We start from the raw sequence: 13360 nt of genomic DNA on the forward strand, positions 1-13360 counted from the left end.
ATCTTTCCACTGTTCTAACAATCACCACTCTGGTTTGGTTGAAATAAACCCTTAATTCACCCATTTACATGTGGAGATATGCTGGCTCTATACACGCTAAAAGTCCTGATTATTTACATGGAGTCTGGTGGGTTTGGTGATGGTCGGTCTCTGTGACAAAATCTTTTTAAAGTAACGCAAATAACTTTAACTGCAACAACTGCATTTTATATCAATGTTAACTCGTTTATTACTGTTATTGTTGTTATGGGATGTAAGGTGACCTTTAAAGGTGCTGTTAAAGAAAATGTATTATTATTACGAATCCATAATCAATAACACATTATAACACTAATAAATCTGTGATTAATATCAGGCTGTTGTTTTCTGATACTTTAATAAAAGTATTATTACTCTGATTACTTCCTGTCTCTTAAAGGAACTATATTAAAGTATAAAAGCTTTAGAAGAATGTATATTATATTATGGGATGTCTAGCCCTTTAATCTATAATGAATCATGTTTAGATGTTAAAATACTTAATTTAGTTTCTGTAGTTATTATTTAGAATCATAAAATTACAGCTGATTGTTTATATATATATATATATACACATACACACACATACATATATACATATATATATATGTATAGATATATATATATACATATATATATATACACATACACATATATACATATATATGTATATATACACACACACACATATATATATATATATATATATATATATATATATATATATACATATATATGTATGTATATATATATATATATATACACACACACATATATATACATATATATATATATATGTATATATGTATATATAACTGTTCTATATCTATATAAACTAAACACATTATTAAAACATGAGAGATTTCTAAAGATCTCAAAGTGTTGTAAATAAAACAGTTTATTGGTTATAAATGACGTGCTTTTATTCTGAAGGTCACAGGTCCGTTCGGTTTTATTAATCCATTCATTAAACTCGTTATTAATCTGTAATATATTGACAATATCAGCCCAAATATCAGAGTTTATTTCAGTGTTTAGATTAAATATCAACCCGGATCAGAAACAGTTTCGTCCTCTGGCGGTGGCCTGACGAATCACACCCTCTCCCACAGCCATCCAATCAGAGAGCACGCTCCGCGGCGTCGCGTTGGAGTGGCAGGACTTCCAGCCAACAGCAGTGCGCCTGCGCAGCTGGCAGCGTTGTGAGGGCGGGGCGAGCGGCTTCTGGAGAACACAGCGGAAGAAAATGGCGGCCGTGGCTGCAGAGCCAGGAGCTGCAGCGGTTCCGACAACAACAATAACCGCGGCGACGGACGACGAGGGCTCGGCCGAACCGGGCCGGGCCATGCCGGATCACCCTGGCGGGGGAGGAGGGGAGATGGACGGGTCTGCAGCGGAGATCCCCCGGGGGGAGGATGAAGGAGACGCGGAGCAGCGCCGCCATGTCAGGCCGGAGTCCGCGGCGGGAAAACACACCGAGGAACTGATCCAGAACTGCCCTCCAGAGCCGATCAGCTTGGACCGGTTCTCCCCCGGAGTACCGGCCGACCCGGAGCCGCGCAACCCGCAGTCGCCGGCCGTGTTCCTGCACTCCCTCCCGGCCACGGAGCCCGGGAACCCGGAGCCGAGGCCCGGCACTGGGCTGTCTCTGCAGGAACCGGCGGGACCGACGGAGACTCCTGTGCACCCGGAGCCGTGCAACCCTGACCCTAATGACCCTAACCAGGGCCACCCCGACCCCCCGGAGCCCGGGCTGCAGGACCTGAGACCCGGCTCGGAGGTCCGGGTCGCCCTGGACCACGTCATCGATGACGCGCTGGTGGTGTCGTTCCGGCGGGGGGAGAAGGTGTTCTCCGGGGTCCTGATGGACGTCTCCAGGAGGTAACTGGGGGGGGGTTATGTATATACATATATATATATATATATATATATATATATATATATATATATATATATATATATATATATATGTATATGTATGTGTGTGTGTATATATATATATATATATATATATATATAAACAGACAGTATATAACAGACGGGGGGGGAGAAGGTGTTCTCCGGGGTCCTGATGGACGTCTCCAGGAGGTAACTAAATTTAAGAAATATGCAATGTGACGTCATTTGTTATTATAAGATAAGATATGATAGACTTCTGTGCTACAGCAGCTACAACTAAGAAATGCTCATCAGAATAACACAAACACACATTCCGTACACATAGAAAATATACATAAAGTATAAGAAGTAGATCAAATACAATTAGTTATAATAATAGTAATAAAACAAACATATTTACAGTATATAAACAGACAGTATATAACAGGCAGTATATAACAGACTGTATAAACAGACAGTATATAAACAGACAGTATATAAACAGACTGTATATAAACAGACAGTACTAAACAGACAGTATATAACAGGCAGTATATAAACAGACAGTATATAACAGACAGTATATAAACAGACAGTACATAACAGACAGTATATAACAGGCAGTATATAAACAGACAGACAGTATGTAAACAGACAGGCAGTATATAACAGACAGTATATAAACAGACAGACAGTATATAAACAGACAGTATATAAACTGACAGACAGTATATAAACAGACTGACACTGTTTATATACTGTCTGTCTGTCATATACTGTCTGTTATATACTGTCTGTTTATATACTGTCTGTTTATATACTGTCTGTTCATATACTGTCTGTTTATATACTGTCTGTTATATACTGTCTGTTTATATACTGTCTGTTATATACTGTCTGTATATATACGGTCTGTATATATACGGTCTGTTATATACTGCCTGTTTATATACTGCCTGTTTATATACTGTCTGTTTATATACTGTCTGTTATATACTGTCTGTTTATATACTGTCTGTTATATACTGTCTGTCTGTTTATATACTGTCTGTTATATACTGTCTGTCTGTTTATATACGGTCTGTTATATACTATCTGTTTATATACTGCCTGTTTATATCCTGTCTGTTATATACTGTCTGTTTAAAACTGTCTGTTTATATACTGTCTGTTATATACTGTCTGTATGTTTATATACTGTCTGTTTATATACTGTCTGTTATATACTGTCTGTTTATATACTGTCTGTTTACATACTTTCTGTATGTTTATATACTGTCTGTTTATATACTGTCTGTTATATACTGTCTGTTATATACTGCCTGTCTGTTTATATACTGTCTGTTATACTGTCTGTATGTTTATATACTGTCTGTTTATATACTGTCTGTTTATATACTGTATGTCTGTTTATATACTGTCTGTTATATACTGTCTGTATGTTTATATACTGTCTGTTCATATACTGTCTGTATGTTTATATACTGTCTGTATGTTTATATACTGTCTGTTATATACTGCCTGTTTATATACTGTATGTCTGTTTATATACTGTCTGTTATATACTGTCTGTATGTTTATATACTGTCTGTTCATATACTGTCTGTATGTTTATATACTGTATGTTTATATACTGTATGTTTATATACTGTCTGTTTATATACTGTCTGTATGTTTATATACTGTCTGTTTATATACTGTCTGTCTGTTTATATACTGTCTGTTTATATACTGTCTGTCTGTTTATATACTGTCTGTATGTTTATATACTGTCTGTATGTTTATATACTGTCTGTTTATATACTGTCTGTTTATATACTGTCTGTATGTTTATATACTGTCTGTTCATATAGTGTCTGTATGTTTATATACTGTCTGTATGTTTATATACTGTCTGTTTATATACTGTCTGTCTGTTTATATACTGTCTGTTTATATACTGTCTGTATGTTTATATACTGTCTGTATGTTTATATACTGTCTGTTTATATACTGTCTGTTATATACTGTCTCTTTATATACTGCCTGTTTATATACTGTCTGTTATATACTGTCTGTTTAATACTGCCTGTTTATATACTGTCTGTTATATACTGTCTGTATGTTTATATACTGTCTGTTTATATACTGTCTGTTATATACTGTCTGTATATATACTGTCTGTTTATATACTGCCTGTTTATATACTGTCTGTTATATACTGTCTGTATGTTTATATACAGTCTGTTTATATACTGTCTGTTTATATACTTTCTGTTTATATACTGTCTGTTATACTGTCTGTATGTTTATATACTGTGTTTATATAATGTCTGTTATATACTGCCTGTTTATATACTGTCTGTTATATACTGTCTGTATGTTTATATACTCTCTGTTTATATACTGTCTGTTATACTGTCTGTATGTTTATATACTGTCTGTTTATATACTGTCTGTTATATACTGTCTGTATGTTTATATACTGTCTGTATGTTTATATACTCTGTTTATATACTGTCTGTTATATACTGTCTGTTTATATACTGTCTGTCTGTTTATATACTGTCTGTTATATACTGTCTGTTCATATACTGTCTGTCTGTTTATATACTGTCTGTTATATACTGCCTGTTTACACTGTATAGTACAGTATATAAACAGAGACAGTATATAAACATACAGACAGTATATAACAGACAGTACATAACAGACAGTATATAAACATACGGACAGTATATAAACAGACAGTATATAACAGGCAGTATATAAACAGACAGTATATAACAGACAGTATATAAACATACAGACAGTATATAACAGACAGTATATAAACAGGCAGTATATAAACAGACAGACAGTAAAGACAATATATAACAGACAGTATATAACAGACTCTATATAAACAGACAGTATATAAACAGACAGTATATAACAGACTGTATATAAACAGGCAGTATAACAGACAGACAGTATATAAACAGAAAGTATATAAGCAGACAGTATATAAACAGAAAGTATATAAGCAGACAGTATATAAACAGAAAGTATATAAGCAGACAGTATATAAACAGAAAGTATATAAGCAGACAGTATATAAACAGAAAGTATATAAGCAGACAGTATATAAACAGAAAGTATATAAGCAGACAGTATATAAACAGAAAGTATATAAGCAGACAGTATATAAACAGAAAGTATATAAGCAGACAGTATATAAACAGAAAGTATATAAGCAGACAGTATATAAACAGAAAGTATATAAGCAGACAGTATATAAACAGAAAGTATATAAGCAGACTGTATATAAACAGGCAGTATATAACAGACTGTATATAAACAGGCAGTATATAAACAGATAGTATAACAGACAGTATATAAACAGATAGTATAACAGACAGACAGTATATAAACAGACATTATATAAACAGGTAGTATATAAACAGACATTATATAAACAGGTAGTATATAAACAGACATTATATAAACAGACATTATATAAACAGACAGTATATAAACAGACATTATATAAACAGACAGTATATAAACAGACATTATATAAACAGACAGTATATAAACAGACATTATATAAACAGACAGTATATAAACAGACATTATATAAACAGACAGTATATAAACAGACATTATATAAACAGACAGTATATAAACAGACATTATATAAACAGACAGTATACAACAGACTGTATATAAACCTACTGTATATAAACAGACAGTATACAACAGACAGTATGTAACAGACTGTATATAAACAGACAGTATACAACAGACTGTATATAAACAGACAGTATACAACAGACTGTATATAAACAGACAGTATACAACAGACTGTATATAAACAGACAGTATACAACAGACTGTATATAAACAGACAGTATACAACAGACTGTATATAAACAGACAGTATACAACAGACTGTATATAAACAGACAGTATACAACAGACTGTATATAAACAGACAGTATACAACAGACTGTATATAAACAGACAGTATACAACAGACTGTATATAAACAGACTGTATACAACAGACTGTATATAAACAGACAGTATGTAATAGACTGTATATAAACAGACAGTATACAACAGACAGTATATAATAGACTGTATATAAACAGACAGTATATAACAAACAGTATACAACAGACAGTATATAAACAGACAGTATATAACAGACTGTATATAAACAGACTGTATATAACAGACTGTATATAAACAGACTGTATATAAACAGACAGTATACAACAGACTGTATATAAACAGACAGTATACAACAGACTGTATATAAACAGACAGTATATAAACAGACAGTATATAAGAGATAGTATATAAACAGACAGTATATAACAGACTGTATATAAACAGACAGTATACAACAGACTGTATATAAACAGACAGTATATAAACAGACAGTATATAAACAGACAGTATGTAATAGACTGTATATAAACAGACAGTATACAACAGACTGTATATAAACAGACTGTATATAACAGACATTATATAAACAGGTAGTATATAAACAGACAGTATACAACAGACTGTATATTAACAGACAGTATATAAACAGACAGTATGTAATAGACTGTATATAAACAGACAGTATACAACAGACTGTATATAAACAGACTGTATATAACAGACAGTATATAAACAGACTGTATATAAACATACAGACAGTATATGAACAGACAGTATATAAACAGACTGTATATAAACATACAGACAGTATATAAACATACAGACAGTATATGAACAGACTGTATATAAACAGACAGTATATGAACAGACAGTATATAACAGACAGTATATAACAAACAGTATACAACAGACTGTATATAAACAGACAGTATATAACAGACTGTATATAAACAGACAGTATATAACAGACTGTTTATAAACAGACAGTATATAAACAGACAGTATATAACAGACTGTTTATAAACAGACAGTATATAAACATACAGTATATAAACAGACAGTATGTAATAGACTGTATATAAACAGACTGTATATAAACATACAGTATATAAACAGACAGTATGTAATAGACTGTATATAAACAGACAGTATACAACAGACTGTATATAAACAGACTGTATATTACAGATAGTATATACACAGACAGTATACAACAGACTGTATATAAACAGACAGTATATAAACACTGTATATAAACAGACAGTATATAAACACTGTATATAAACAGACAGTATATAAACAGACAGTATATAACAGGCAGTATATAAACAGACAGTATATAACAGACAGTATATAAACATACAGACAGTATATAACAGACAGTATATAAACAGGCAGTATATAAACAGACAGTATATAAACAGACAGACAGTAAAGACAATATATAACAGACAGTATATAACAGACTCTATATAAACAGACAGTATATAAACAGACAGTATATAACAGACTGTATATAAACAGGCAGTATAACAGACAGACAGTATATAAACAGAAAGTATATAAGCAGACAGTATATAAACAGAAAGTATATAAGCAGACAGTATATAAACAGAAAGTATATAAGCAGACAGTATATAAACAGAAAGTATATAAGCAGACAGTATATAAACAGACAGTATATAACAGACTGTATATAAACAGGCAGTATATAACAGACTGTATATAAACAGATAGTATAACAGACAGACAGTATATAAACAGACATTATATAAACAGGTAGTATATAAACAGACATTATATAAACAGGTAGTATATAAACAGACATTATATAAACAGACAGTATATAAACAGACATTATATAAACAGACAGTATATAAACAGACATTATATAAACAGACAGTATATAAACAGACATTATATAAACAGACAGTATACAACAGACTGTATATAAACCTACTGTATATAAACAGACAGTATACAACAGACAGTATGTAATAGACTGTATATAAACAGACAGTATACAACAGACTGTATATAAACAGACAGTATACAACAGACTGTATATAAACAGACAGTATACAACAGACTGTATATAAACAGACTGTATATAACAGACATTATATAAACAGGTAGTATATAAACAGACAGTATACAACAGACTGTATATTAACAGACAGTATATAAACAGACAGTATGTAATAGACTGTATATAAACAGACAGTATACAACAGACAGTATATAACAGACTGTATATAAACAGACAGTATATAACAAACAGTATACAACAGACAGTATATAAACAGACAGTATATAACAGACTGTATATAACAGACTGTATATAAACAGACTGTATATAAACAGACAGTATACAACAGACTGTATATAAACAGACAGTATACAACAGACTGTATATAAACAGACAGTATATAAACAGACAGTATATAAGAGATAGTATATAAACAGACAGTATATAACAGACTGTATATAAACAGACAGTATACAACAGACTGTATATAAACAGACAGTATATAAACAAGTATACAACAGACTGTATATGAACAGACAGTATATAAACAGACAGTATGTAATAGACTGTATATAAACAGACAGTATACAACAGACTGTATATAAACAGACTGTATATAACAGACATTATATAAACAGGTAGTATATAAACAGACAGTATACAACAGACTGTATATTAACAGACAGTATATAAACAGACAGTATGTAATAGACTGTATATAAACAGACAGTATACAACAGACTGTATATAAACAGACTGTATATAACAGACAGTATATAAACAGACTGTGTATAAACATACAGACAGTATATGAACAGACAGTATATAAACAGACTGTATATAAACATACAGACAGTATATAAACATACAGACAGTATATGAACAGACTGTATATAAACAGACAGTAAATGAACAGACAGTATATAACAGACAGTATATAACAAACAGTATACAACAGACTGTATATAAACAGACAGTATATAACAGACTGTATATAAACAGACAGTATATAACAGACTGTTTATAAACAGACAGTATATAAACAGACAGTATATAACAGACTGTTTATAAACAGACAGTATATAAACATACAGTATATAAACAGACAGTATGTAATAGACTGTATATAAACAGACTGTATATAAACAGACTGTATATAAACATACAGTATATAAACAGACAGTATGTAATAGACTGTATATAAACAGACAGTATACAACAGACTGTATATAAACAGACTGTATATAACAGATAGTATATAAACAGACAGTATACAACAGACTGTATATAAACAGACAGTATGTAATAGACTGTATATAAACAGACAGTATACAACAGACTGTATATAAACAGACTGTATATTACAGATAGTATATACACAGACAGTATACAACAGACTGTATATAAACAGACAGTATATAAACACTGTATATAAACAGACAGTATATAAACACTGTATATAAACAGACAGTATGTAATAGACTGTATATAAACAGACAGTATACAACAGACTGTATATAAACAGACTGTATATAACAGACAGTATATAAACAGACTGTATATAAACATACAGACAGTATATGAACACAGTATATAAACAGACTGTATATAAACATACAGACAGTATATGAACAGACAGACAGTATATAAACAGACTGTATATAAACATACAGACAGTATATGAACAGACAGTATATAAACAGACTGTATATAAACATACAGACAGTATATAAACATACAGACAGTATATAAACAGACTGTATATAACAGACATTATATAAACAGGTAGTATATAAACAGACTGTATATAAACAGACAGTATACAACAGACTGTATATAAACAGACAGTATACAACAGACTGTATATAAACAGACAGTATATAAACAGACTGTATATAAACATACAGACAGTATATGAACAGACAGTATATAAACAGACTGTATATAAACATACAGACAGTATATGAACAGACTGTATATAAACATACAGACAGTATATAAACATACAGACAGTATATAAACAGACTGTACATAAACATACAGACAGTATTTAAACATACAGACAGTATATGAACAGACAGTATATAAACAGACAATATATAAACATACAGACAGTATATGAACGGACAGTATATAACAGACAGTATATAACAAACAGTATACAACAGACTGTATATAAACAGACAGTATATAACAGACTGTATATAAACAGACAGTATATAACAGACTGTATATAAATATACAGACAGTATATGAACAGACAGTATATAACAGACAGTATATGAACAGACAGTATATAACAGACAGTATATAAACAGACAGTATATAACAAACAGTATACAACAGACTGTATATAAACAGACAGTATATAACAGACTGTATTTAAACAGACAGTATACAACAGACTGTATATAAACCTACTGTATATAAACAGACTGTATATAAACATACAGACAGTATATGAACAGACAGTATATAAACAGACAGTATATAAACATACAGACAGTATATGAACAGACAGTATATAACAGACTGTATATAAACAGACAGTATATAACAAACAGTATACAACAGACAGTATATAAACAGACAGTATATAACAGACTGTATATAAACAGACAGTATATAAACAGACAGTATACAACAGACTGTATATAAACAGACAGTATACAACAGACTGTATATAAACAGACAGTATACAACAGACTGTATATAAACAGACAGTATATAAACAGACAGTATATAACAGATAGTATATAAACAGACAGTATATAACAGACTGTATATAAACAGACAGTATACAACAGACTGTATATAAACAGACAGTATATAAACAAGTATACAACAGACTGTATATGAACAGACAGTATATAAACAGACACTATGTAATAGACTGTATATAAACAGACAGTATACAACAGACTGTATATAAACAGACTGTATATAACAGACATTATATAAACAGGTAGTATATAAACAGACAGTATACAACAGACTGTATATTAACAGACAGTATATAAACAGACAGTATGTAATAGACTGTATATAAACAGACAGTATACAACAGACAGTATATAAACAGACAGTATGTAATAGACTGTATATAAACAGACAGTATACAACAGACAGTATATAACAGACTGTATATAAACAGACAGTATATAACAAACAGTATACAACAGACAGTATATAAACAGACAGTATATAACAGACTGTATATAACAGACTGTATATAAACAGACTGTATATAAACAGACAGTATACAACAGACTGTATATAAACAGACAGTATACAACAGACTGTATATAAACAGACAGTATATAAACAGACAGTATATAAGAGATAGTATATAAACAGACAGTATATAACAGACTGTATATAAACAGACAGTATACAACAGACTGTATATAAACAGACAGTATATAAACAAGTATACAACAGACTGTATATGAACAGACAGTATATAAACAGACAGTATGTAATAGACTGTATATAAACAGACAGTATACAACAGACTGTATATAAACAGACTGTATATAACAGACTTTATATAAACAGGTAGTATATAAACAGACAGTATACAACAGACTGTATATTAACAGACAGTATATAAACAGACAGTATGTAATAGACTGTATATAAACAGACAGTATACAACAGACTGTATATAAACAGACTGTATATAACAGACAGTATATAAACAGACTGTGTATAAACATACAGACAGTATATGAACAGACAGTATATAAACAGACTGTATATAAACATACAGACAGTATATAAACATACAGACAGTATATGAACAGACTGTATATAAACAGACAGTAAATGAACAGACAGTATATAACAGACAGTATATAACAAACAGTATACAACAGACTGTATATAAACAGACAGTATATAACAGACTGTATATAAACAGACAGTATATAACAGACTGTTTATAAACAGACAGTATATAAACAGACAGTATATAACAGACTGTTTATAAACAGACAGTATATAAACATACAGTATATAAACAGACAGTATGTAATAGACTGTATATAAACAGACTGTATATAAACAGACTGTATATAAACATACAGTATATAAACAGACAGTATGTAATAGACTGTATATAAACAGACAGTATACAACAGACTGTATATAAACAGACTGTATATAACAGATAGTATATAAACAGACAGTATACAACAGACTGTATATAAACAGACAGTATGTAATAGACTGTATATAAACAGACAGTATACAACAGACTGTATATAAACAGACTGTATATTACAGATAGTATATACACAGACAGTATACAACAGACTGTATATAAACAGACAGTATATAAACACTGTATATAAACAGACAGTATATAAACACTGTATATAAACAGACAGTATGTAATAGACTGTATATAAACAGACAGTATACAACAGACTGTATATAAACAGACTGTATATAACAGACAGTATATAAACAGACTGTATATAAACATACAGACAGTATATGAACACAGTATATAAACAGACTGTATATAAACATACAGACAGTATATGAACAGACAGACAGTATATAAACAGACTGTATATAAACATACAGACAGTATATGAACAGACAGTATATAAACAGACTGTATATAAACATACAGACAGTATATAAACATACAGACAGTATATAAACAGACTGTATATAACAGACATTATATAAACAGGTAGTATATAAACAGACTGTATATAAACAGACAGTATACAACAGACTGTATATAAACAGACAGTATACAACAGACTGTATATAAACAGACAGTATATAAACAGACTGTATATAAACATACAGACAGTATATGAACAGACAGTATATAAACAGACTGTATATAAACATACAGACAGTATATGAACAGACTGTATATAAACATACAGACAGTATATAAACATACAGACAGTATATAAACAGACTGTACATAAACATACAGACAGTATTTAAACATACAGACAGTATATGAACAGACAGTATATAAACAGACAATATATAAACATACAGACAGTATATGAACGGACAGTATATAACAGACAGTATATAACAAACAGTATACAACAGACTGTATATAAACAGACAGTATATAACAGACTGTATATAAACAGACAGTATATAACAGACTGTATATAAATATACAGACAGTATATGAACAGACAGTATATAACAGACAGTATATGAACAGACAGTATATAACAGACAGTATATAAACAGACAGTATATAACAAACAGTATACAACAGACTGTATATAAACAGACAGTATATAACAGACTGTATTTAAACAGACAGTATACAACAGACTGTATATAAACCTACTGTATATAAACAGACTGTATATAAACATACAGACAGTATATGAACAGACAGTATATAAACAGACAGTATATAAACATACAGACAGTATATGAACAGACAGTATATAACAGACTGTATATAAACAGACAGTATATAACAAACAGTATACAACAGACAGTATATAAACAGACAGTATAT

At 30.5% G+C, this 13360-nt stretch overlaps 1 protein-coding gene across 1 annotated transcript in view; it reads left to right on the plus strand.

Annotated features, from left to right (window-relative positions):
* Nucleotides 1-971: 971 nt before the first annotated feature.
* Nucleotides 972-13360, plus strand: part of pwwp2a (PWWP domain containing 2A) — a 22197-nt gene continuing 9808 nt past the window's right edge. Inside the window, exon 1 of the mRNA XM_031277654.2 lies at nucleotides 972-1899. Coding sequence (XP_031133514.2) covers nucleotides 1265-1899 — 635 coding nt within the window. The 5' untranslated portion in view covers nucleotides 972-1264. The remainder of the gene's footprint in view (nucleotides 1900-13360) is intronic.

The sequence above is a fragment of the Sander lucioperca genome, chromosome 13 (assembly GCF_008315115.2).
Source record: "Sander lucioperca isolate FBNREF2018 chromosome 13, SLUC_FBN_1.2, whole genome shotgun sequence".
NCBI lineage: Eukaryota > Metazoa > Chordata > Actinopteri > Perciformes > Percidae > Sander > Sander lucioperca.